Source organism: Lepus europaeus, chromosome 14 (assembly GCF_033115175.1).
Source record: "Lepus europaeus isolate LE1 chromosome 14, mLepTim1.pri, whole genome shotgun sequence".
In the NCBI taxonomy this organism is placed as follows: Eukaryota; Metazoa; Chordata; class Mammalia; order Lagomorpha; family Leporidae; genus Lepus; species Lepus europaeus.
Window position 1 is genome coordinate 46,604,223 of NC_084840.1, and position 27,573 is coordinate 46,631,795.

Consider the following 27,573-nt stretch of genomic DNA (forward strand, 5'->3'; position numbering starts at 1 on the left):
AACCTCATATCCCGTGTAATTCTCAGCATGAGTCAGCTTCGTCCCAGCCTCCCTAACAGGAAGATTCTGGGTCTTTCTAGTCTGGATGCTTTCTCACATCCTTCTTTCCAAAACAGACACAATCCAGGCCACTGTCAAAAATATCTGTCTGGGTTTTAGCCAACATTGTTCACTGGGCTTAGATGAAAGTAATATGGAAAACTGGACCAGCCAAAGCACCACGTCTCAGATCAATCCAAGTCTCTTACAGAGAGAGATTCTTGAGTAATATGGAAAACCCAGTAAGGTAATGGAAAAAGTTCATGAAGCTGTAGTCCCATAAATGAATAATAAACTTGCCAGCCTTCACAGTGCTGAACAGCTTCCCTTCTTCAAGTAGGTCCCTCCCAGTAACACTGTGACATCTGTACTTTTTACTGTTCTCCAAACGTTAGTACACCTCCTCCTGGCTAGAATAGCTATGGCTGCTAATAAGTGGGACACTGAAACGTTTTAATATTGAGATGCTAAGTCACGAACTTTTAAAAATCAGTGTTGTCTAAATTATACATGTTAGTAAAATGGCCCAGTCTTATCTATGGCGCGATCTACACCCGACACCATCCTAGACTCTAGCTCCCACCACCATTGCTGGAAGCCAGGTGGCCACATGGCCCAATCACCAGTGTCAGCTCCAACCCTAACCTAATGGGATTCACTGCTCCTACTTCCCTGCCCACCCCCCAGCAAAGTTTTAAGAGGACCTGTTCCTGAACACGTGGCTCTCTTTCTCTCTGTCTCCTGATTTCTCTTTTTCTCTCTGTCTCTCTGCCTTTCTCTCTCTCTTGATCTCTCTCTTATGCTCTCCTTCTCTTTCTTTTTCCTTCTTCACCCCTTCTCTCGGTCTGTCAAGTTTCCCCCAGGAAGCCCTTTCCCTTACTCCGGTGTTTGGTGTGTTTTGTGGTGGCCTTGCAATACACATTTAACCTAGACAGTATTTTGTACACACTACTATGTAAATGATAAGGAGAGATTAATACATACCTGTTTTAAGGGTTTTTATTGCATAATTAAGAATGGATCTGCAAACAACCTCTGGTATTGGAGAGAAGAATGTACATTCCTGCTAAGGATAAGGTTGGAGAATGATCAGTTCTTTTCTAATTAAAATGAATACTGACTTAATTTGAATATAAATTAAAAGGCTTACCTTAGAATAGACTGCAATCCTTATATTAGCCGTCACATGATGTCTTAAGTAGAAATGTGTAGCTCTTTTTGAAACAAATTTCTGTGATAGTTGAAGATTTATGATACAGCTTTTTTTTTTTTTCAAAATTGCTTTGATTTTAAAAGAAAACATTCTCCAAATATAATCCAAAGAAAAAACATTACTGAAGGTAACTGCTGGTAGAATATACATCGAATTTGTACTTTTTAAAGCAAAAAGAGGTTTGTGATTTAAGAGAATAATGGTAAGGGATTGTCAATATTCACAATTGGCAGGTTATGGAAAAACTAAGAGACAAATATAAATCCTTATAATTCAACCTTTGTCTTCAAAGGAAAAAGTCTTTATGAATATAACATGTGGAATTAAAGAGCAAGCAATGAGTAAACCTTAGGGAATATGGCAAAAAAATGTGAATGTGGCCTCTTCTCACTTCCAAAACAATTTTTCAGCACCCAATAATTATTTTTGAACTTTGAAAAATATTTTTCTCAAATTACATCCTATAATTTTATCTGCAAATTATATGTGTGTGTATATGTGTGTGTGAACTTTCAGAGAAAGTTCATGGAAAATGAAATTAAAAGATAAATTTTGCCATAAAAATATTTTGTGATCCATACATAATTGTTTCATAATACACATTTTCATTAATTTTTTTGAAAACCCCTTATATGCATGGATCTCAAAATTTATTGTACCAAAATAAACAAATCTTTTAAAAAATATTTATTTATTAATTTAAAAGACAGAGAAACAGACAAAGACAGAATGGTTCATTCTCCAAACGCCTGCAACAGCCAGGGCTTGGTCAGGCTGAAGCCAGGAGCCGAGAATTCATTCTGATCTCCCATATGGGTGGCAGGGGACCACATACTTGAGCCATCACCTGCTGCGGTCCAGAGTGTATATGACCCAGAAGCTGAAACCCAGGTGAGTACTCTGACATGGGATGTGGGTGGCCCAGGCAGTGGCTTAAGCACTGTTCCAAACTCCTACCCCTAGATTTATCTTTTAATTCCATTTTCCACAAATGTTTGAAGTATCCTTGACTAGCCATATGTACATATATATCGTATGATGATGGCCAAGTATCATGCGCTAATTCAATATTTCCTGGAAATTAGGGCTACATCACTTGGGACATCTAGATACACACATTTTTTGGTGACTATACAACTGACACACAAAATATAGTTCTGATAAAAAAAGGTGTGTTTTGCATATTTGTTTATACTTTTATACCACATACATAGCTGTTGATTTTCATTCATATTTTCTATCACATCGCTAATATCAAGCTAATATTTATGGAAAAATGCATTTTGAGATACTTCATATAATACTGTGGAAGAAAGAAAATGGCAATCATGAATCTAAAAATTAAGATGAGTTATTTATACTCTTACCCTTTAGTAAGCACTGAATTAACCTTTCTTGTCCCTAATATGTTTTGAACTTCTGCTAGTTTCAATTTTGTTTTTCAAGGAAAATATATTACCAAACAGGACACAGCTTTCAGACCCAAAGTAATTGTACATATACATGTTAATTTCAAAACGTAGATGTAATACAGGATTTCAAACAATATCCAAGTAATTTAAAGTATGACATTATATTACACAATTTAGCAAATACTCACATGACATTTTTGAAGATTCCTAGCCTTACACATATATTGTGTATGCTTATCTATAGCAAAAGATTAACTCCCTTGGGATTTTTAATTTAATTATAAAAGTCCTATTTTGGAAAAATTCAAGAGCTCAGAACCATTTAAAATGAACCAAGAGTCTACCATTTTACAACCTCTAAACAACAGACTCTAGATAACCGTGATGAAATCACAGGGTCAACATTTACCAGACGAAGTTGGCATATTTCACGAGTACACGGAACACTGCTCGCATACCACACCGACCAATGCACTTCCAAGTCCCTGGATGTCACTCAGTCATCCAGAAGCACACCGAAGGCTCTCACACTAAGAAACAGGCACCTACGTTACTGATTTGTTCCTGAGTCCTCTTCAGCCTCTGTAGTTCAGGAGTGTCCGTCACAATGCTGAAGCCCCTCCCTTTGCTTTCTTCAAAATCTCTTTTGTACTTGACCTAACAAAAAGGAGTAAAAGAAAAGGTAAACAGAAGAATCACAAATCCCACAGCTGCTAGAATTGGCAGCAATGCCTACAAACTCAGCTCCCAACAGGGGGCCCAGAGCTAGACTTGCTGGTCTGTGTCTCAGCAATTGCAGACTATCTGTGCAACCTTAACTTAACCCAGCTGTACCTCAGCTCTCCCATCTGTAAAATGGTGATGATAACAACAAGGGTTACTTCACAGATCAACTTAATGGGCTGGGCGTACATGGCTGACAGGCACAGGTAAACAGTCCACAGTAGTCATCACTACTATCATGATGAATCACAAAAGAAGAAACCACAGGGGACCAAATGAAGCTAGGTCAGTCTGCTCCTGTGCCAGTGCAAAAGCATCATTTTCAGCCTAGACCTGCCTTCAGAGGAGGCAAAGTCAGCAGCCAGCCCTGTCCTTAGGAAGCTTCTGTTCTGCTTCATATGGAGAGCAAGTGGATGGGATTACACACTGGTGTGCTGCCAAAAGTCAAGTTCATAGGCACTTATGAAAACCTTTATGAACCTGGAAACTTCTGGAGATGAAAAAGCTCCACCTACATGCCCCTGAGCCCTGTGTGCCTAGCTCCCTAAGATTTTTTCAATAGTTAAATATACTTCTTTTCCAATTACAACCCAGTGCAGCCGAATTTCACTGTTTTCTTGTGGGACTGGAGCAGCTATCATTTCTTCTTCAGTGTGCCATCTCCTTTGATTCCCATAAGGACAATAACCATCACAGCAGTGAAACAGCCTGCTTCTTAATTGCTGACATCCTTGGCTCACTTCGATTGCTTTCTATGGCTAAATATCAAGACCTAACAGACACGTATTTGGATCACCTATACAATCCCCATTTTACATTCACAAATCCAATCTCCAAATTAACCCTTGATCATTAAAATTCAGTGTTGCTTATAAAAATAGGATTCCGTAAGAGTAGCCCTCTGTGTAAGTTTGAAAAGTGACATGTTCGTTTAGTTAAGCATGAGATGACCATTTTTCTTGAGTCACATCTGTAGTTAAATCCTCAATTCTCTCAAGCATCATTCTCCTTGAGGCTACTAGAAGATTTTCTTTGACCAGAAGAGCATGAAAGAGAAAAAAAAAAAGAATCCCTGGTGATAACAAATAGAAAGATCTAGATATTCTCCTTGCTTTTAACTTAAAAATATCTAATTTTCTCTCCGTATTTTCATTTGAACTTAGAAAAGTGCTAAACCCATTACTTTATCTATTCCATAAATAAAAGGTCAAATAAACTGCAACATTTTTCTTCCACAGAAAATGCTGAGTGAGATTTGCCTTCTAACCCTCAATCACCCAGCATGTGTGAAGATCCACACATGGGCACAGTCTCAGTGTTTTATGCCTCACTAAGCAGGGAAGCTATTTAGCTTTCCTGGTAGTAAGCACCAGGGTGCAGCATAGTAAAATAATAAAAATAAGAATGATGACAAGGTTGTAACAGCAACAGACACGAAAATGCACGAACAAAGGTCTGCTAATCAAATCCTAAAATCTCCTCACATCGGTCTCAGAGAAGTCACAAGCACATATTCTTTGTGCTATATTTTTGGAGAGTTTTGCATTGCCGTGTTGAGAGGAAGATGTAAAAGGAAAGAACACAGGTTTTGAGCTGATCGCCATTCAACACTGCTTTCCACATCCACATGACAACTACAGATCACTTGATTTGGGCTTCCCTAGGAAAGTGACTCGTTAGGAAAAGTGTACAATCATTTCTGTAAGTTAGGGATGGGGAACCTTTTTTCTGCCAAGGATCATTTAGATATTTATTGTATCATTCACAGGCCATACAAATTATAAACTTAAAAAGCCTGCTTTGAGTAAAAGACAGCCCAAGTCCTAGGCCCCTGCACCCGCGTGGGAGACCTGGAAGAAGCTCCTGGAGAGGAAGGGTTATCAAGGTAGGAGACACTCTTCTCTGAAGGGAGAGGAGAACATCCTCTTTGCTTATGGCTGCATCCAAATACCAACAGAGTCTATGGTCACAAAAGGCCTCCATAGCCCTGGCAGCCCATGACAAGAGCCTCGGATGATCACTGACATAAAAAAAGAGTGTTAATTGTTAAAGGAACAACAGTAGTCACTATGCACTTGCTCCCCAGGTAGGACCTCTGTCCCTATTGAATTACAATATGAGAATCGACTGCAAATTCTCTCCCCAAACTGTACTCTCTATACATTGTGTGCGGGCGTGGGGGCAAATTGTTGAAGTCTATGATTAGCATAGAGTTGGTCCTCTGTATGTAAAATCATACTAAAAATGATCCATAGCAAAGAAGGAGATGGGAGAGGGAATGGGTGGTGGGAAGGGAGTGGGGTGGGGGGCATGGGGGAAAGAACCACTGTATTCTTAAAGTTGTATCCTATGTAAAAATACATTCATTAAATAAAAAAAGAAGAAGCTCCTGGTTCCTGCCTTCGGATCAGTGCAGCTCCAGCCATTGCGGCCATCTGGGGAGTAAACCAGCAGATGGAAGACTTCTCTGTCTTTTTCTCTGTCTGCTTCTGACTCTCTGTAACTCTGCCTTTCAAATAAATAAATAAATAAATCTATCTTAAAAAAAATAAGCCTGCTTTGATTTATTAAATTTTGAGTCCGACCTGTGGTTACCTTAGCAGGGCCAGACCACATGATTTGGGGGCCTTAGATAGACTGTGGTGTCCAACCCTGCAATGCTGCTCAGTGTTAGAAGATGGTGACTCTTTCTAATGGTGTCATACACAGTCAAGTCGCTTGGCCTCTCGGGACTGACTCCCCACCCCCACCCCAACCCCGCCCCGGACCTCTTCAGCACTTACAGGGAAGCCTCAAGCCAGTAGTCAGCTTTCTCTTTTCCATACTCCCACCCACTTACGTCCCACCTGTCCACCCAGGCTAAATGCATAGGGGATGCATCAGCCCCACACACTCTGACTTGGATAGGCGAGTGAATGTGACATGAGACCCCATAAAGAAGGGAAGTAGAAGGGTCTCTCTCATCCACCTGAGGTGTCGCCCTTTGCCCTCACATCTCCCCACCCAGCCAGTGGGATCACTGTACCCATGGCTTCAGTCGCTGATCTAGGGAGGAGCACAGTACCCAGTACATGTCCATGAGCCTCAGTTATCAGACATCAGCAGGAACGCCTGGGACATGGATGCTGTATCACCACTGGCTCCTTCAGTTAGCTATAAAGCTGAAGCTGCTAACCACGCTGTACCTGCTAACCAACAGCGATAAAACTAACACAGAAGCAAGCAAAGCCAGAGGTGGAGATAGAGTCCTGATAATATCATTTGAGCACTTGGATGGATGGATGTTCCTGAAACCAGAAACACCAGGCTTGTCTGTTAAGGGAGCTAATAAATTTCTCCTTTTTATAATGAGAAGAATTCTAATGAATACAACCAAACCCTGCATGCCTAAAATATATACACACATACCACAGTTTCCTTATAAATATTAACAGGTGTATGTGTTCTTTTAATGTGTGAGTGTCTCCTTTTTGACTCCAATACTTTGGTTCTTCCTATCTGTGATACATGACTTAACAGTTTACAAAAACAGCAGATTCTACCACAGAAGAGGTATTGCTTTCGTGGACAATAGCCTGAGTTTCTCATGCCCACTCTGTCATGTGCCAAACGCTTTAGAGTTCTCGTAACTTCTTTAAGTCACAGCTTCCTTATCTCCAATCAGAAATTCTAGTAACTTCTTAATTAACACAGGTACAGAGAAGATGAATGAGACAAAACACAGGCAAGATCTTTAAAAAGCATAAGGCATGACAAATGCTCGGTACTATTAACATCGTATTGATTTCACCGTACTTGAAAGGATGATGTAATCTTTATCATGAGATGGGAATAAATACAGCTCTCCTCCAATCAGAAATATCATTATTAATAAGGCAAAATATATCATTAATTTAAGCCAGGTATGAATGTACATTTCTAGATTTCACTGTTATTCTAGAAGAGAAAGCTTTTTCTTCACATTTATTTTTATTATGTGAAAGGCAGACTTACAGAAAGAAAGGAAGAAAGAGAGACAACAAGAGAGAGAGAGACTGAGAGAAAGATGCTCCATTCATTGATTCACTCCCTAAATGACAGCAATGGCTGGGGCTGGGTCAGCCGTGAGCCAGGAGCTAGAAGCTCAGTCTGGGTCTCCCATGTAGATGCAGGGGCCCAAACACTTGGGCCATCTTCCTCTGCCTTCCCAGGAGCATTAGCACAGAGCTGGATTGGAAGTGGAGCTGCCAGGACACGAACCAGATCCCATATGGACTGCCAATGTTGCAGGCAGCGACTTAACCCACTGCACCACACCACAGGCCCCAGAAAGCTACTTTTTGTTTGATTTATGCCAATGACTAGACCCATATAAAGCACCTTGGATATGTCACATGGTGACCACCGAGATGGCGGTAAATCCTGAAGCCCCTCCTGGGCAGGTGCTGGAAGGTTTTTCTAAGCCTGGAATTTGCCAAAACTCACACACCAAGCTGCACAAATCTGTAAGAACCATACAGAAAGTGTCCTCTTGATACTACCTGGGGATCCCTGCTGCTGACACACTGTTCCTACTGCTGCTTACCCTCCAGCCCATCTGAAGCATAAGCTACGCATTCATCAAAGCCCAGGGCCAGCTGCAGCTTCTACACAGTCCTCAGGGCCAGCCGCACTGGCCTCCACCCAGGCCTGGGGCTCCACAGCCTCTGCCCCTGCCTTTTAGAGCAGTTACCACTAGGACTGCAACGAGGATGGTATCATGGTCCCCACAGGACAACACAGAGAACACAGGGACAAGGGCAAAGTCTGACTCATCTCTAGTCCAGAACCTAGCATGGCATCTGGCTTGTGAGAGCTGCTCACTAAGTGTGTAAGAAAGGGGAGAAGGGAAGAATAAGAAGGGGGAGGGGAGGGGAAGTGAAGGGAGGGGAGGAGAAGGGAGGGGAGGGGAGGGGAGGGAGGCTATGCCTGAGATGCAGGGGTAAGAGAAGACTCACACACTCGGGGAAGAGGAAGTGGCTCTGTTTGAGGAGGGAAGGAAGCAGGAGATCCAGCTGGGACTCTGATCAGACTGAAAGAACCTGCCAGCAGCCGTGCTCTGATGCACTGACTGGACATTCACTCAACAATCGTGGACTGAGCCTCGAATGAGCTGCTCCGGCATCCCCTATGGGCGCCGGTTCTAGTCCTGGCTGCTCCTCTTCCAGTCCAGCTCTCTGCTGTGGCCTGGGAAAGTGGTAGAAGATGGCCCAAGTGCTTGGTCTCCCTCCACATGGGAGACCCGGAGGAAGCTCCTGGCTCCTGGCTTCCGATTGGCACAACTCCAGCCGTTGCGGCCATTTGGGGAGTGAACTAGCAGATGGAAGACCTTGTCTCTGTCTCTTCCTCTCACTGTCTGTAACTCTACCTCTCAAATAGATAAATAAATAAAGCAAAACACTTTTTTTTTGACAGGCAGAGTTAGACAGTGAGAGAGAGAGAGACAGAGAGAAAGGTCTTCCTTCCGTTGGTTCACCCCCCAAATGGCTGCTACGGCCAGCGCGCTGTGCTGATCCAAAGCCAGGAGCCAGGTGCTTCTCTTGGTCTCCCATGGGGTGCAGGGCTCAGGCACTTGGGCCATCCTCCACTGCACTCCCGGGCCACAGCAGAGAGCTGGACTGGAAGAGGAGCAACCGGGATAGAATCCGGCGCCCCGACCAGGACTAGAACCCAGTGTGCCGGCGTCACAGGTGGAGGATTAGCCTAGTGAGCCGCGGCGCCGGTCAAAACACTTTTAAAAGAAAGGATTTCCTCCAGATTCCATGAGTGACAACGGCAATATCTCAGGAACAGCACTCTCGGGAACTGACCCCTTCAAACGTGCCTGTAGTCAAGGCGTTGCTCACTCAGCAGATGTCTACCAGCACTAAGAGCCAAGAGCTCTTCCCAGCGTGGGAATGATAGAGCAAGGAAAGCAGGGAAGGAGCCCTGCCCACCCAGAGCTTACAGCACTGTCCAGGACAGGGAAAAGACACAAGATCTAAGTCCAATAAATGGTACCTTAGAAGTGCAGAGAGGAAAAAAGCAAGACAGTGGGATGCAAGGTGTCTGGAAGGCAGACAGTCCCAGTGACAAGGTGCCATTTCAGTAAGGCCCTTGGGAGGGGAGGAACGAGGCCACACAGATATCCTGGAAGTTGGGGGGGGGGGGGTACAGGAAGCTTAATAGGCAGAGAGGACAGAGCAAAGCCCTAAAGCCCTTGAGGAAGGGCAAGGAGGGTGGTGTGCTGGCAGCCAGGTTGTGTGGGTGAAGGGAAGTAGAGGAAGAGGAGGGCACAGTGGCATGGGGATTCTGTGGGCTCTGAGCACTGTCTGCACGCAACCACACGTGCTGACCTGTGCTGCAACAGGCTCCCTCTAGCTGCAGAGCCACCAGAGTGAGCAGGACGCAAGCCAGAAGTCCAGGAGGGGCAGGCAATGTCGGGCCCCCTTCCTGGGTCGCCCAGGACCACATAAGACAGCAATGAACAGGACCTCCTGAATTTAAATTCTAATTCTTCTCTGTGATCTTAGTTGCCCTGATGTCTCTCACATTTCTGACCCCCAGTTACAGAAACAGAAGAAGCAGATGAACAACTGTGACTTCTTGCACATTTAGCAATGCTTGGAAGGTCAAAATCTGCAACTCGTGAAACACTAGGTGAGGATGTCACCCTCCAGAGGGCATGCAGGAATATTCGCTTCCTTCTCATTTACTTTTTAAAATGACCTTGGTTATAAAGCATGCTTATTTCTACCAAAGTATGCGGCCCAGTAGTACTTTGTTTGAAATCATGAGCTAGTTGCACTCACGAATTCATACAGAAGACGACTCTGGAACCAGGGCTCTCTGCCCAGACTTTTAAAGTCTGACACCATTCACAACGGCCAAGACATGCATCAGTGTGTGATGGATAAACAGTGTGGTATGTGCACACACACACTGGAATACTCTTTAGCCATAAAAAAGAATTACATCCTGTCATGTAAGGCAAAATGGTTGGAACTGGAGATACATTGTTTACAACAAAAGAAGGCAGACACAGAAAGACCAACACCCTGTGTTCTCTCTCACATGGGGAAGCTAAACCAAGTGGGTGTGAGGAACAGTGACTACAGAGGCTGAGAACCGGGGGGGGGGGGGGGGGGGGGGGCGCAGGAGGGTTGGAGGAAGGTAGACAACAGCTCCCAAAGCAGAGTTACCCAGAAGGAACACATCTGCTGTTCCACAGCACAGTGTTTCAACTACAGTTCATGCTCCAGACATAAAGAAACAATAAGGAGCTGGAACGGGTTAATAACCATGATTCCATTAGTTCATGCTTTAGACACATGCTGCAATATCACAATGTAGGGGCCGGCACTGTGGCACAAGGGCATCCCATATAGGTGCTGGTTTAAGACCTGGCTGCTCCACTTCTGATCTAACTCCCTGCTAATGTGCCTGGGGAAGCAGCAGAGGATGGCCCACATGTGTAGGCCCCTGCATCCATGCGGGAGGCCTGGAAGAAGCTCCTGGCTCCTGAAATCTACCTGGCCCAGCCTTGGCTGTTTTGGCCATCTGGGGAGTGAACCAGCAGGTGAAAGACCTCTCTCTCTCTCTGTAACTCTGCCTTTCAAACAAATAAAATAATTTTTTTGTTTAAAAAAGAAATCTCTCACTGTAGCCATAAATATATACAAGTATTATATGTCAGTGAAAAAATATATATACACATATATCCATATATACCTATAAATGTGTATATATACTTTTTTATTATTTTATTTGCTTATCTGAAATGTAGGGAGGGAGAGAGAGAAAGAGGGAGAGAGAGAGCTTCCACCCATTGGTTGGCTCCTCAAATGTCCGAAATGGCCAGGGCAAGACCAGGCTGTGGCCAGGAGCTGAGAACTCCACCCAGGTCTTACAGCAGCTGGCTGAGACCCTACTACCCGAGCCATCACCTGCCGCCACCCAGGGTGCACGTTACAACTTCTTTTTATTAGTTATGTATTTATTACATGTGTATGTAATAAATAAACATATTTGGGACAGTAAGGCTTGCAGAGTCTGAAAAGGAATCCTTAAAAAGCAATATGGTGTGTACAACTGCAAATTGTCGACTGATATAGAGATATAAAGTCTCTGTCCAATGTCACACATACCATAATCATTACTGTTAAATAAATGATAAAGAAAACGGATACCACTAAGGGAAAGGGCTGCTGTTCCGCAGAATGCCATTTCTGATCCAGGAAGCCACCTGGGACGAGAGACTGATAAATGGCTGGATGGCAAACCAGAGAGAATGGAAACAAGACTCAGAGAAGTCCAAGGTGGGTGTGCGGACGGCCCAGCAGCTCCACGCCCAGTTATACTTCTCTGCAGTGAACTCTGGCCCATGAGCACTCAGGGACTCAAACATGTTCTTAAATGCATTACTGATGCATTAAAAAAAAAAAAAAAAAAAAAAGGAAGGGCTGGCACTGTGGTATAGTGGGTAAAGCCGCCGCCTAAAACACCGGCATCCCTTATGAGTGCCAGTTCATGTCCTAGAAGCTCCAGGATCCCAATGCAGCTCCCTACTAATAGCCTGGGAAAGCAGCAGAGAACGTCCCCAGTGTCGGGCCCCTGCCGCCCATCTGGAAGAAACTCCTGGCTCCTGGATTCGGCCTGGCCCAGTCCTGGCCATAGCAGCCATCTGGGGAGTTAACCAGCAGATGGAAATCAATATCTCTTTCTCTCTCTAGCTCTCTTTCTCTCTCTCTGTAACTCTGACTTTTAAATAAATAAATAAATCTTTTAAAAAAAAAAATGGAAACAGGGCTGGCGCCGGGGCTCACTAGGCTAATCCTCTGCCTGCGGCGCTGGCACCGCAGGTTCTAGTCCCAAGACCAGACATTGCTGTCATTGCGCAGTCCCCTCAGATATTTTGAAAAATTTTATTTGAAAGGCAGAGTGACAGAGAGAGAGGGAGAGACAGAGAGATACCTTCCTCCTGCTGCTTCACTCCCCTGCTGGCCATAATGGCTGGGGCTGGGACAGTTCAAAGCCAAGAGCCTACAACTCCGTCCAGGTCTCCCATGTGGGTGGCAAGGACCCAAGTACTTGCAACATCACCTGCTGCTTTCCCAGGCACATCAGCAGGAAACTGGATTAGAAGTGGAGCATCCAGGACTTGAACCAGCGTGCTGAGGTCATATGCTGCCATCACAGGCAGCAACTTCACCCACTGCGCCACAAAGCTGGTCCGTATATCAAAATGTTTTACAACACAGACGTGATCAAATAAAGCAGGAACACAACCTTAACACACCAGATGGAGAAGCTCAGTTACCCAGAGATTAAACAATAATGACGGGGCCAGCACTGTGACATAGTGGGCTAAGCCTCTACCTGTGGCGCTGGCATCCTATATGGGCCCTGGTTCGTATCCCTGCTGCTCCTCTTCCGGTCTCTGCTACAGTCTGGGAAAGCAGCAGAAGATGGCCCAAGTGCTTGGGCCCCTCCTCCTGGTTCCTGGCTTCGGATTGGCCCAGCTCTGGCCGTTACAGCCAGTTGGGGAGTGAACCAGTAGGTGGAAGACCTTTCTGTAGGTCGCTCCTTCTCTTTGTAACTCTACCTCTCAAAGAAATAAATAAAATTTTCCCAAAAAACACAAAAATGATGAGCATCGAAATAGAAAAAGAATATAATAACCAGTAACTTCGTTGAGCTTTTCAGTCAGCTAAAGACAAAACTCAGGGATTTTCACGAGTGGCAAGATCTAGTCAGTGGACATCCATTTGCAGAAAGCTAAATCAGTCCTTCTGTTTCCTCATCATGATACAGCTGAGTGATTATATCAGCAAACACAGGCTTGGAGTGACAAAGCGGGGAAAACGCTATCAGGAGAAGCACGATGGGGGTGCTGTAAAGGAGATCCCAAATGTGGATTCAGGAGGAAGAGCAGAGTTCAAGGGGGCGTGTGATGCACATCACAACAGACCAGAGCCGCACGATGCCCCTAGGCTCAGGGGCATAGGCAGGACACAGGGCCTGGCATCATGAGTTTAAGGGAGCCTGAAACATACAGCACAGCTGTTCCCGGGTCATGTTACTCCCTCTTTATTTCTGACAGTTCTCCTACAATGAAATTAATGGCCAATTTCCTCACATGATGGATATTTCACATTTCTTCAAGGGGAGACTGTAGTTTAAAACGACATGCAGGCCGGCGCCGTGGCTTAACAGGCTAATTCTCCGCCTTGCGGCGCCGGCAAACCAGGTTCTAGTCCCGGTTGGGGCACCGGATTCTATCCCGGTTGCCCCTCTTCCAGGCCAGTTCTCTGCTATGGCCCGGGAAGGCAGTGGAGGATGGCCCAAGTCCTTGGGCCCTGCACCCGCATGGGAGACCAGGAGAAGCACCTGGCTCCTGGCTTCAGATCAGCACGATGCGCCGGCTGCAGCGGCCATTGGAGGGTGAACCAACGGCAAAAAGGAAGACCTTTCTCTCTGTCTCTCTCTCACACTATCCACTCTGTAAAAAAAAAAAAAAAATGCAGGGGCCACAACTGTGACACACTGGGTTAAGCTGCCACCTGCATCCCATGTGGGTGTCAGTTCCAGTCTTGGCTGCTCCACTGCCGATCCTGCTCTCTGCCAATGTACCTGGGAAGCAGCAGTACTTGGGCCCCTGCCACCACCCACATGGGAGACCCAGATGAAGCTCTGGGCTCCTGCCTTTGGCCTGGCCCAGTCCCAACCAACTGTTATAACCATTTGGGAAGTGAATCAGCAGATGGAAGATCTCTGTGTCTCTCCTTCTCTAATTCTGCCTTCCTAATAATAACAATAAAACTATATGTAAAATTCTGAATTAGATCTGAAAAATGCAGTACTCAGCACACAACATCCTGTATAGTTGCATAGATGCTGAAGTTCTGGAGAACACAGACCATGTGCTTCCTGTATGTCACTTTGCCTTGCTGAGCACCAAGCAAACATTACAAGCTTAATAACTACTTCAAGATTGATTACTGTGGAGTATTGTATTTGTAAAGTCTATAAAATGCAGACACTTGGTTAATCTCACAACACTGGATGAGAATTAAATACGACAAAGGGAAACCTGATTATGAGGGCTTTTGTTTTAAGTTGAAATTAATTTTAATAAATGTTAAAAATCCAAGAAATGAGTTCAAGAGTAGATCTGCTTTTATATAAATCAGTCTCACAATTTTAAAATTTATGGTTAATTGAATAAAATTAAATTCTAATGACCATTTTAGATATAATTAGGAAGCATCAAAAATCATTTTCACAGATTTCTAAGCCTTAAATTAGCCTTCCACAACATTTGCAGAGGCTCTTGGTGGTATTTACAGATCCACCAGTTTTTCAGGGATATTCAGAATCCCAGTTTATCAGACGCTAGTTTTCATTACTTAAGAAAAGTAAAAGGTGTGGGCATTTGGTACAGCAGATAGGATAGTGCTTGGGACATCTGCATTGCACATCAGAGCCGTCTGGGGTTTGATCCCACCTCTGCTTCCTACTGTTGTGCACCTTGGGAGACAGTGGGTGATGGCTCAAGTAGTTGGGTCCCTGCCACCTACATGGGAGATCCAGATAAGTCTCAGGCTCTTAGCTTTGACCCGACCCAGCCCTAGCTGTGGCAGGCATTTAGAGAGTAAACAATGAGTAGAAGATCGCTCTTTGTGTCTGTCTCTGTCTCTTTAAGCCTCTGCCTTTCAAATAAATAATTTTTTTAAAAAAATAAAATCTTTATTTCTATAATGTATACCATAAAATACACTAAGCACATAATAAAGTACATTTTAATTAATTTCTCCATCAGCTAAGATAACTAAAAATCACCCCCAAGATACTCCAGTGCATTTTGGTGCAGTGCAGGCTTGGGAATTAGGCAAACTTGTCTGAGGACTAGTCTGACCTCTTACCAGCTGGGTGATCTTACTCAAGTGACTTCATCTCTCTGAGTCTCAGTTTCCTTAAACAAGCAAGATTGTAGGCCAATGCTGACAGCACTTTTGTGAGCATGAAATGAGATAACAGTAAAACCTGCCGTCTACGGAGTGTGTCCCGTGTTCCCTGTGCAGAACTAAGCATGTTCCAAATGGGAAGCCCAGCAGGGAAGGTGGGGCTCCCATTCACATTCCTACTCACAGGAAGGAAACATCCAGAGAACACAGCCTCCCCTAGCTGCACCAGATGCATCATTCTGCATCGCAGAACATAAATAAAGAAAAATGTAAATGTGCTTTACCTCTGTTATCTTCAGATAAATCGTGGCAAGCACACTTTTTACAAAGATTTATTTATGTGAAAGAGTTAGAGAAAGAGTGAGAGACAGAAACAGAGAGAGAGAGAGAGAGAGAGAGATCTTCCACTCACTGATTTACTCCCCAGATGGCCACAAGGGCCAGGGCTGACCTAGGCTGAGGCCAGGAGTCTGGAGCTTCTTCCAGGTCTCCCACATGTGTAGCAGGAGCTCAAACGCTGGTACCATCTTCTGCTGCTTTTCCCAGGAGCAGCAGAGACATTGACTGGTGCCCATATGGGATCCTAGTGTCACAGGCGGTGTCTTTACCTGTTATGCCACATGCTGGCCCCACAGGTATGTATCTTAAGACTCATTTTTGGCCAGCGCCACGGCTCAATAAGCTAATCCTCCGCCTGCGGCACTGGCACACCGGGTTCTAGTCCCAGTCGGGGTGCCGGATTCTGTCCCGGTTGCCCCTCTTCCAGGCCAGCTCTCTGCTGTGGCCGGGAAGTGCAATGAAGGATGGCCCAAGTGCTTGGGCCCTGCACCCCATGGGAGACCAGGAGAAGCACCTGGCTCCTGGCTTCGGATCAGCGCGATGCACTGGCCGCAGTGCGCCGGCCGCAGCGGCCATTGGAGGGTGAACCAACGGCAAAGAAGACCTTTCTCTCTGTCTCTCTCTCTCTCTCACTGTCCGCTCTGCCTGTCAAAAAAATAAAAATAAGAAAAGAAGACTCATTTTCTAGCTGAAAAGAGTCTGAGGACATCCCAGAGCTACTAAGCGGTGGAGTCTCTCTAACAGCACCCACTCAGTCTTTCCTCGGCTTTCAATTTATCTGGCAATGCAAAAAATGCCAGGACCAGCATCCTGCAGCAGGTTAACCTGCCAGCCATGTGGGAGCCCCAATGGAGTTCCCAGACTCCTGGGTTCAGTCTGGTCCAGCCTGGACTGTTGCAGCCATCTGGGGAGTGAACCAGTGGATAGAAGCGCTCTCACTCGTTCACACACACACACACACACACACACGCACACACTCTCTCTCTCTCTGCCATTCAAATAAATAAAAGAAATATTAAAAGGAAGAAAAACTACCCAAAAGCAGACAGAAACACTGTCCTGTAAATAAACAGACATGTACCTGCTGCCATCTGAGTATTTTTTAGTAGAAGACCCAGAAGACTGTCAGAAACTAAGATTTTATCCAGTTCTTTATCTGTTATGGAGCCTGTGATGCTACCAAAGGGACAAAAATTACCAAAGACAAGTTCACCACAACCTACATTTCATTTAAAATGTGTTTCTAGGGACTTCTTTCAAAGGCAAACATTGTTTAAATTTTCTATTAATAACAAATTAAGTGAGGGGAGGGTGCTATTGCTGAAGTTATACTACTACTATAATATTCACTCAAAGCAAAAAAATCGTATCTACATTAATAAAGGAAATTTGGACCCAACACATATATATAATTCATATTTTTACCAAAAATTTCACAAATGCAATTTCACAACTCAGATGATTTATGAATTTTTATTTCTGGACATATGTTCTCTTAACTATTAACTCTTTGGAGATAGCCAGTCTCATCTCATTACATGATAATTATTTTAAACTATAAATAGCTTAATTCACATATCGAATACATTACTACTGAAGTTATGCTGAACCACATGGGACCACTAAGGTCAAGTTAAAGAAAGAACACAATAAACAACTGCAACAGGAAACATTCCTGTGTGCATATTCTGAATTACAAAGCATTGGGAAATGGACAACTTCCAGTTAGGAAATAACTATTTAGGAAATTAGTAATTTAGAAAAGAGAAGCCACAACTCAACTACAGTAAAGTGAAGAAACGAGGGTAAGCCAAGAAGCAAGCAAATATAAACAAACAGGACTAAACTCACACAAAACAGTCAGGAGTGAAAATAACCTGTCTTCCTCTCACAGTGTCACAGCTCATGTGAGTGACAGATGACTTCTCAGGTTTCATACATATGCCTGCTTCCTAGCAGATTGATAATGTCACTACAACTGTTCCCAACAGTCCTCCTACACCTGCAGTGGCATCATCTATCAGGCAAACACCAACTGTTTTTCTATGAGAAACCATACTTCTGCCACTTCACAAAAGTGAGGAAAAAAACTCTTTCTTTTTTCAAAATGAAAAAGCAAAAATACAAAATAATTATAAACTCATTGGCTTAATGTGCATGCAAATGACACTAAGATCCATGATGGATAGCTTTCATCACATAAAAATTCCATGCATCTCAACATGTCATTTCAATCACAACATATGTATACATATAAAAGATTATTTCCTTAACATAAGATTTCATTTGAAACACAGAGACCCCCACTGCAGGCATTTGGCGCAGAGGTTAAGATGCCTCTTGGGATGCCCATTTTCCATATCTGAGTTCCTGGTTTGAGTCCTGGCTCCACTTCCCATTCCAGCTTCCCGCTAATGTGCACCCTTGGAAACACCAGACGATGGCTCCAGTACTTGGGTTCCTGCCACCACACAGGAAACCTGGATTGGGCTGCTGCCTCTTGGCTTCAGTCTGGCTCAGCCCCAGGTGTTACAGGTACTGGAGGACTGAGCCAGTGGATGAGAATTCTGTCTCTATCTGTCTCTCCCTCTCGGTCTCTCTGTCAAATAATTTTAAAAAGAGAAAAAAGCCCTTTCTTTAAAAAATAAAACACAAACCTCCTAGAAATGTTTACAGGTGTTTTTTTTTTTAAAAAAAAAAAACACGTGTTACAACCAGCAGTATGATACTAATTCAGGCATTCCGTAGGAAGGAAACTATTAGACGTAAATGCATCACTAGTGTTGAAGAATCATATGAAGAATCGCAGCTTCTCCAACTTCTTGGCTGGCAGGGACAGCTTCACACTGAGCCCAGTGTCAGTTTGAAGAAATGCTGCCACGTTGCCTCCTACCCTGTAATAGCCACTGTGCTTACTGAAGGTCTACAGGGAATCAGACATTGTAATGGGCACTTGACAGACCATCTTGCTTAATCTTTAAAATCTCTGCATTAAAGGGGTATTTCATCATTTGGTACACCTGAGAAATGCACATGTACATCGTTTCATTCACCCAAAACCTCCCCACTTCTAGTAAAGGTTCCATGCCTTGCTGTATCTGTTAAGACTAGTCAACTAGTGCCATTTTGGTACAAGATCTACTTCCTTAACCACTGTGGATTGGTCCCAAGGCAGTCAGCTGTCAAAATGCGTTTGGGAGACTTGGGAGTTATAACCCAAAGTGTAATGTGAGACTCTCTCTGTCTCTAGCAATGACAACTCTAAGATACAAAGCTTTGGAACGATCAGCAGCTTTGTCTGCTCACCAGAACCCAGAGAGGCAGACAGCTCATCTGCCAAAAAGTGGCCTGGCCTGGTAGCATCTGTGTCCTGTCCTAGAATTGGATTTTGTACCCTGATTTTATACCCTGCTACTCTCAAAACAAATGATTTTGTTCAAGTTAATGAGGGTTGGGTTTTCTGTCACTTACATCCAAAAATTCTAAGGAATATAAGAAATTGAGGAATGGTGACTATGACCCAAGGCTAGCATTGTTACTTGGTGAATAGTAGAATCCGAATTCAAACCCAGATCTGTTTTCCCTAAAGTCTTTGCCCTTTCCACTCTATCAGGATACAAGATGATCATTCAAACATTTTGTAAACTTCAAAGACCTTCACTTAGATTGAAATGTAATTTTAATGAAAATATGAGTATATCATTTCTTTTAAAAGAGTACATTTTAAGCAACATGGTAAATGAGATAGGAACAAACCTTTTAATTGTTCTTCACATTACATATATTAGCCAGTATTGGATTTTTAATGGTTATATACACTGCCAATTAGATACTCAGTGGGTGTGCAGCAAATGAGTGAAAAACTATGGTAACTATTTCAAAATGAAACTCTGAAATAACTGTAGTCTTAAAGAATGAAATTTGAAAAGTTTGTAGGTGAATTTAATATTTCTCCATTCAAAATGACTCTGATTTAAATAGGAAAAAATCAACACTAATAATACAAGAAAACCCCAAAGTTTAACTGTTGGTACTGTTATTAGAAAAACTACTGCATAAGCCTGCACTTCGATTAATATATATGATTTGATTATTTCACAGTGCCAAGTTTCATGATTCAATGTAATTTCATGGCAGTTCAATGCATTGACACTCTTCTCTTGCTCGTTGAAAGACCCCTGGGTCTGAGGACACTAACAGGGTCCAGGTGAGTCCATTTCTGGGTCAGTTTCCCAGAAGCATTTAGGGCCTTTCTTCTCCCTGGAGAATAAGCATCTCGAGGGACTTTTTTCTTTGCATGTAAACATACAGAATTGGATTTTATTACAAAGAGAAAGAAGAAAGCAAAATGGGATCCTACAAATACTGAAAATGAGAGAGCGGGGCTAGCTTGAGGCTGACAAGGGTCAAGTGTTCAACTTCTAATAGTACTAATTTCAGAATGTCGCTCTGCCTGAGCCCACAACCATCCTTCTGTATTTCACAGTCCACCCGAGTACAGCCATTTCAGAAACAGGAATAAGTTGCCTTTGCCAAAGAGCCAGGTGGTCCCACTGTTTGGAAACCATCTGGTCTGAGTTTTCTCTTTGTCAGCACCATCAATACATCAGTAGCAAAAGCTATTACAGGCATTGTGTGTGTTTCATTTCTCTAAATAAACTCAAACAAAACTACCCTGAAGATAAATTTGCTACTTCCTTGAATTGTGCTTTCAGAGTATAGTGAAACCCAGTCAAGAAGAATTACAGGCAGTACTTCCATTCATTCCCAAACCCCACAAGATCAAGTGGCACATGACTGGATTATGCCTCCAACTCCAGAAGCACCCCTTGGTCATGTTAACTTTTTTTTTTTTTTTTTTTTTTTTTTTTAATGTGAGAGGCAGAGAGACAGACAGAGAGGAAGAGACCTCCTCTCTGCTAGTGCATTCTCCAAATGCCCACAAGGGCCAGGCTTGTTCCAGGCCAAAGCCGGGAACCGGGAACTTAATCCAGGTCTCTCGCATGGGTGGTAGGAACACAATTACTTGAGCCATCACCTGCTGCTTCCCAGAGTTTACATTAGCATAAAGCTGGAGTCAGGAGCCAGAGCGAGGAGTCAAACCCAGGTACCCAATGTGGGACACAGGAGTCTTAACTGGCATCTTAACAGCAAGGCCAAATGCCCACCCAGCCAAGGCAAACTTTAATGGAGTCACTGTTGCCCAACCTATCACTAGAAAAATGAGGAATCTAATGCAGAGGTAACTGGCAAAGCAAATCTATATTTTCAACATGGATTGTAAAGAGCTTTAGATACTGAGAAAGCTTGGAGGTATTCATCGATCAAAACAAAAAGGGAGAAGAAGGGCTCTTAGAAACTTAAATCTAATTGGCTGGAAGCCCTACTGTCTCCTCACACAACAGGCGATATGGCAAGCCCATCAGCATCAATCACGGCAAAACATGAGACGACAAATACACTGCAAAGCACTGGGCCCTTGCCTTTACCTTATAAAGGGAGCGTAGCTCGCTAAAAATACGGGGCTCTCCATATTACACTTGTGAACAGACACTGGCATTAATAAACCTTGTCTTCTAAGACCTTAATCTCAGCTTCAGTCAAAGATAAAGTTTCCAGACCCAGATGTTTTTATCAGAACACCCAAAGTCAAATCTCCCTAAATGCCAGTGTCTCCCCTCCCAGGCAGGCCTCCATTTCATTGCCCTTTAGATAGAAGCCGGAAGTCACCATGTCACATTCACTTAAGAAGGGACAAATTAAAGAGGTTAAAGTACTGACCTAAAGTTAAAAGAGAAAGAAAGTGAGGCAGTGAGAGATTTTACTTTCTTCTCTCAGCAGGTCATTCTTGTCCCCCATCTCTTTGCACCAATGTTTGACTTGTCAAAATTGCTTCGCTTCATCTGCACCTGACATCTAAATCATTTGACAGGCACATAACCTTATCAAATTTCTAGTTATAGTACAAATAGAGGTAACAAACCATATCCGCTGAAATGGATAACAGCTCACACAAAGAGCGGGGAGGCTGGGAGTGCAGGAGAGGGGAGAACTGCTCCAGGCACGCTGGCCTGGGAGCCCACAGGGCAGGGAGGAGGTCCCCGCAAGATAAAAGGCTAATTCCACCAGATCCAAGCCTGCTCCAATTCCTCTGCCTGAGATCCAATCAACCGAAAGGCCCCGCACCAGGGGTGAAAAGCATCATGCAATCAGTGATGTTTATTTGCTCCAACTAGCATTTAAACTTAAAAGGCAAATGTAACAAGACCATCAGAAGCGTACCTTTGAAAGTTCTCTGCCAACCACAGTGAGTCCTAATACGTTGTCAGGTTATGAAGCACCATTTCCTACTAATTCACTGGTGCAAGGCAGGGAATAATAAATACATTGCCAATTTTATCTGTAACTCAAGCCAAATATATGGCTCATCTGTAGCATTTTCTCCAGAACAAATGGGGAAAATAGTGTTTGCCAAAGAAGAATAAAATATTTGAAGGTAATACAGCACATAAAAAATTAATCCGATGCTAAGAAACACAAAGTCTTTTTCTTTAAGTGTTCTAGGCTCCCAACCTGTCTGGAAATGCTGCAAAAGAAATTAAGGACACAAACATGAAAAATATATGGAATCACTCGGCAACACCCCCATTAAAGGGCAGACCTAAAATTAGATTTAAGTTTATCCAACCATAAATATCCCAGCTTCACTAACACTCCCCTGGCTTGAGACCTTTTAATCCTTGTCCCAGGAAAGGCTCATCCGGGATTAAAAACTCTAATCAGAACACCAAATCCCTTTAGTTATCTAAATGAAGAAAGATCAATAAAATCCCAAAGAACATACAGCTTATTAGCATAAGGTGGCTTGATTGGTGAGTCTACCCTATTCATGCTGGCTCTCAGTAAAATTAACAAGGAAAGGCAACCACACACAATGAAGAGATACCTGATGAGAGCAAAAGTTTGGAAAGCTGTAGGATGCCAACACGCTAATACATTTATGGTAACAGTTAAAATTGCAGTGACTCTGAAGTGTAACATGGTAACCACTACTCCATATTTGCTCTTAGAAACCTCCTACACATGTACCAGGGAGTAGGTACAAGCGACAAAGTAAGAAAATGCAAGATAAATATCTACATTCTGGAGTAGAGCCATAGTATGGAATCATATAGAGAACGTAGGATTAAATAAAAGAAAAGCAAATCAATTCTATTTCTCTATCTTAACCTCCACAGCTCTATAAAACATATTGAATACAAAAAAAGCAACTTGTAGGAAGACAAATATAATATGAAACCTTTTATACAAAATTACATGTACATAAGATTATATAGCCTATAAGTAGTTATTTTTGCATAGGAATACACAAAGGAAAAAAAAAAGAGCCTGGAAAAATATACACCAAATACTGCATGGTAAGAATGGCTCTGTAGACGTACGATGGAGAAGAAGCAAAGGGTGGTCAAGGAAACCTTAGCTTTACCTAAATTCTTTAAAATATTTATTTGAAAAGCAGAGTGACACACAGGGAGGAGGGGCAGGGGAGAAGAGATAAAGAGAGATGCAAAGAGAGAGAGAGAGAGAGAGAGAGAGAGATTTTACATCCAAAAATGTCTACAATAGCCAGGACTGTGCTAGGCCAAAGTCAGGAACCAGAAACTCCAACCAGGCCTCCCACAGGGTGGCAGGAACACAAGTACTTGGGCCATCAACTGCTGCCTATACGATCACATTACCAGGAAGCTGGATCAGAAGCACAGAGTAGCCAGGACCTGAACCAGGCACTCCAACGTGGGATCCAGGAGTCCCAAACAGTGACTTAATCCACTGTGCCATTATGCCCCTCCCTTATCTATATTTTTATATCTTAAAAGTAATATATTTATGTTTAACTCATAATTTTGAAAACAGATCTAACCTAATGGCATTACTTTAACATAACTTGCTATATTATTTTAGATTTTACAGTATAGTAAAATTTTACAGTATAGTAAAACTATATTATAAAAAGCTTATCCCACTGGTTCTCTTTAATCTGGTTCACTAAATAAAAATACTGAAAAAATATATTAGGGCTTTAAGCAAACATAATATAACAAAGTTTGACATAAAATTTTAAAATGTAGGCTGGGCATTCGGCATATCAGGTAAGATGGTGCTTGGTATGCCCACATCCCATATCAGGGTGCCTGGTTTGATACGGGTCCACTCCTGCCTTAGCTTCCTGCTAATGCAGACCCTAGGAGGCAGCAGTAATGGCTCAAGAAGTTGGATCCCTGCCACCCACATGGAGATCCCAATTATGTTTCCCAACTCCTAGCCTCAGCCTGGCCCAGGCTCAGACATTGCAGACGTCTTAGGAGTGAGCTGGTGGATGGGGCCTCTCTATTAGTCAGTCTCTCTCTCTCTCTCTCATAAATGTTTAAAAGTTGACAAAAGTAAATATATATATACATATATATATATGTATATATATATATATATAAAAGATTTATTTATTTGAAAGTCAGAGTTACAGAGAGAGTGAGAGAAAGAGGCAGAGAGAGAGAGAGCTTCTACCTTCTGGTTTACTCCCCAGATGGCCTTAATGGCCAGGGCTGGAGCTGGGGCTGGGGCAGACAGAAGCCAGGAGACGAGAGCTCCTAATGGGTTTCCTAATTTGGGTGTCAGTGGCAAGGACCCAAACACTTGAGCCATCTTCCAAGGCTTTTCCTAGGCCATTAGCAGGGAGTTGGATCAGAATTGGAGCAGCCAGGACAGGCAGCAGCTTTACCCGTTATGCCACAACACCAACCCCAGTAAATATATTTTAAAGGATATTATTATTTAAAAACATATATTTACCATGAGATGAGTTTCTATAGAAATTCCATAGTGTACCTACTGGACTAATTCAATTTATATTGTCCAGCTTGCAAATCAATGTTGACATTCTGTATAGAATAATAGCAATGTACAGCATCAGGGCTGGGAGGGTCTACAAAATCCCAGTGCCATCAGTGCACAGCCTGAGCAATAGCTTTGTGCAGCTCTGGTGGGCACAAAGCTCAGAAAACAAAGAGAAAAACACAATTGAATGCTTGAGAAAGTAGAAGAGGCACTGAAAAAAAATACAGAAAAAGAAGAACGGGAAACAGGCAGATGCACAAACAATGCACATGCAGTTTGAGTGTCAAGGTCACCCACATGCAGTGTCCAGCTATGGCTGCCATGGGCAGCACGGAGGCAACCATCATGAACCAGTACTTGTGTGGTGGCAAAGATGTGAGCACGGTCCCCACCTCCCTGACCACCAGAGCTGCCATGGTTACCCCTTATGTGGGGGACCACTGTCCCAGCAGCCAGCAGCCCGTGCATTTGTGAGCAACAGTTAGCAGTTATCTTGTATATAAGTATCAATATTTTTTAATAGTCTTCTAAACTAAGAGCGTTTATCTCTTCGCCCTTCCAACAGGCAAGAATTTAGAATTTTTTCCAAGGTGTATAAGAACTGTGCTCTAAATATCCCATGGAAGCCTCAGAACATCACCCAAGAAAGAATCTGTTTAAAGCTACCTCACTGTGGTCCACTCCAACCCACAGCTCGGTTCATCTGCTGTCAGACCCAACCCCAACCTCCTGCATCCCAGAGTACACTAGCTGGTGAGAAAACAGGTGTAGTTAAACAGCAAAATGGTTGAAGATGGATCCTGCAGGAGGGCCCATCTACTAGCGTGGCTTCATAAGCAGACACAGACCAAAGCAAAGGGAGAAAGGGATAAATGTCGGCTCTACACACAGAAGACAGTTTGTCCTGCTCCCTTGCTACTATTAGGGAGAATATTGCATTTCACCACACATGCAAAATTATTCACATTTTATAAGTTGGAAAACAAAGTATTCTACTTATTATTTTTTTAACTTTAATGAATATAAATTTCCAGTGTACAGCTTATGGATTACAATGGCTTCCCCCTCCCATAACTTCCCTCCCACCCGCAACCCTCCCCTCTCCCGCTCCCTCTCCCCTTCCATTTGCATCAAGATTCATTTTCAATTCTCTTTATATACAGAAGATCAATTTAGTATAAAGATTTCAACAGTTTGCACCCACATAGAAACACAAAGTGAAACATCCTGTTTGAGTACTAGTTATAGCATTAAATCACAATGTACAGCACATTAAGGACAGAGATCCCACATGAGGAGCAAGTGCACAGTGGCTCCTGTTGTTGACCCAACAAATTGACACTCTAGTTTATGGCGCCAGTAACCATCCTAGGCTGTCGTCATGAGTTGCCAAGGCTATGGAAGCCTTCCAAGTTTACCGACTCTGATCATATTTAGACAAGGTCATAAAAGACAGGGTGAGGATAGTAACCAATGATCCTAAGAGTGGCATTTACCAGGTTTGAAAAATTATACAGCATTAAGTGGGGAAGAGAACCATCAGTACACACAGGTTGGGAGTAGAGCCATTGGTGGTAGAGTAGAGGTTATGATTACGAAGGAATGAGGCCCAAGTGCACTAGACAGGGCCTAGAACAAAGGACAGAGTCATTATTAGAGGAGCTAAGAAAGATGCTGTCTAAGCTACAATGAAGTTTTCTGATTGAGAGGCAAATAGAACCTGATAGAAGGGGCTTGATAATAATCTGGTGGGCTTTAGGCCTTGTAAATTCAGAGGCCCAGACCTATCTATCTCTTCCCATGGGGTATATCCTAAGGGAGGTGTGAACCTCCTAGGGGAAGGCACTCTGTTGACTTTCATTACTTGGCTGGCCTGGGAGGAAAGCTGGCCAGGTAAAGGCAGGTGGCATCTCTAACAAGAAATTTACAGTTCTGCCTGCAATGTTGCTGACCCTACTTGACCATCCCCTCAGCTGCAGTGGTCACTTTGGAAGTTGGGCTGAGTGAAGGGCTTTTCATCTTAGAGCCAATAAGATCTGTGGCTCTGACCTGGGCATCCTTCGACTCCAGGGCAGGTCCATTTCCAGTGATCCAACTCTTGGCAGAGCTGCCAGGGCTCTTCACAAGCTGACTTCTGCTGAAGCCCAGGCTTACCACTTTGGAAGCCACTGCAGTGGACTGGCCTGTTGGGTCTCCTTGAGGGCAGATCACTGTACAGATCAGCCATTTATAGGCCTGCCACCCATTGCTTCTGATGCCGAGCTTTCTTTTCCTCCTGGTTTGTGTTCAAGCAGACCAGAGGATGCAAGTCAAGGGAGTGCCCGTGTCCCATCTCTAATCTTCGGTGGCCTGAACTACTAGTCTATAGTCACAGGCATGTTCTGTAGTAGTTTTTCTAAGGTAGACAATGCCCATGAGGAAAATTATATTCTCACTTTAAAACTTTCTTTCCCTTTGGTCTGAAAGGGAGGTTTTTTCTACTTACTGTATACTTTGCTGATGGCAAAGTGAATCTAGCTATGAGATTATTATTTAAGTTCTTATTTTGGCTATGCTATTACAGAAAAATGTTAGCCATCTCTTTTATAAGGTCTAAAGATTAAATTGTGCATCCTACAGATTCCTTTATAATAGAATTAGTTTCCTACCTTGAAGAGAATAGAGAAATGAAAGAACAAGTTGGGCTTAGAATAGAGAAATGAGGGAGCAAGTCCTAGATCGCTTGCTGACAATAGCAATATCACATGAATACTTAGCAAACCGTTTCAACCATTAGATAACAACTTAAGAAAACATTTACCAGAAGGTCCAATGCCTTCTAGAAATTTTAAGAATCATGTATTTGAAAACACCTCTTAAATATCTAACATGGTGTAGTTTGTTTAGCCAGTAAACTTAAGCACAACCATCTAAAATGTTTTTAGTTTCTTTCTACCAACACGTTTAAAACATATGATACACAGATTCAGGTCACACAAATTAAGATGTATCT

The 27,573-nt window shown here is 43.2% G+C and overlaps 1 protein-coding gene across 2 annotated transcripts in view; it reads right to left on the bottom strand.

Moving 5' to 3' along the window:
• Nucleotides 1-27,573, bottom strand: part of NEBL (nebulette) — a 401,382-nt gene that overhangs the window by 167,301 nt on the left and 206,508 nt on the right. For both annotated transcript variants that reach the window (XM_062210546.1, XM_062210545.1), the window contains exon 4: nt 3,214-3,321. In XM_062210546.1, coding sequence (XP_062066530.1) covers nt 3,214-3,321 — 108 coding nt within the window. The remainder of the gene's footprint in view (nt 1-3,213; nt 3,322-27,573) is intronic.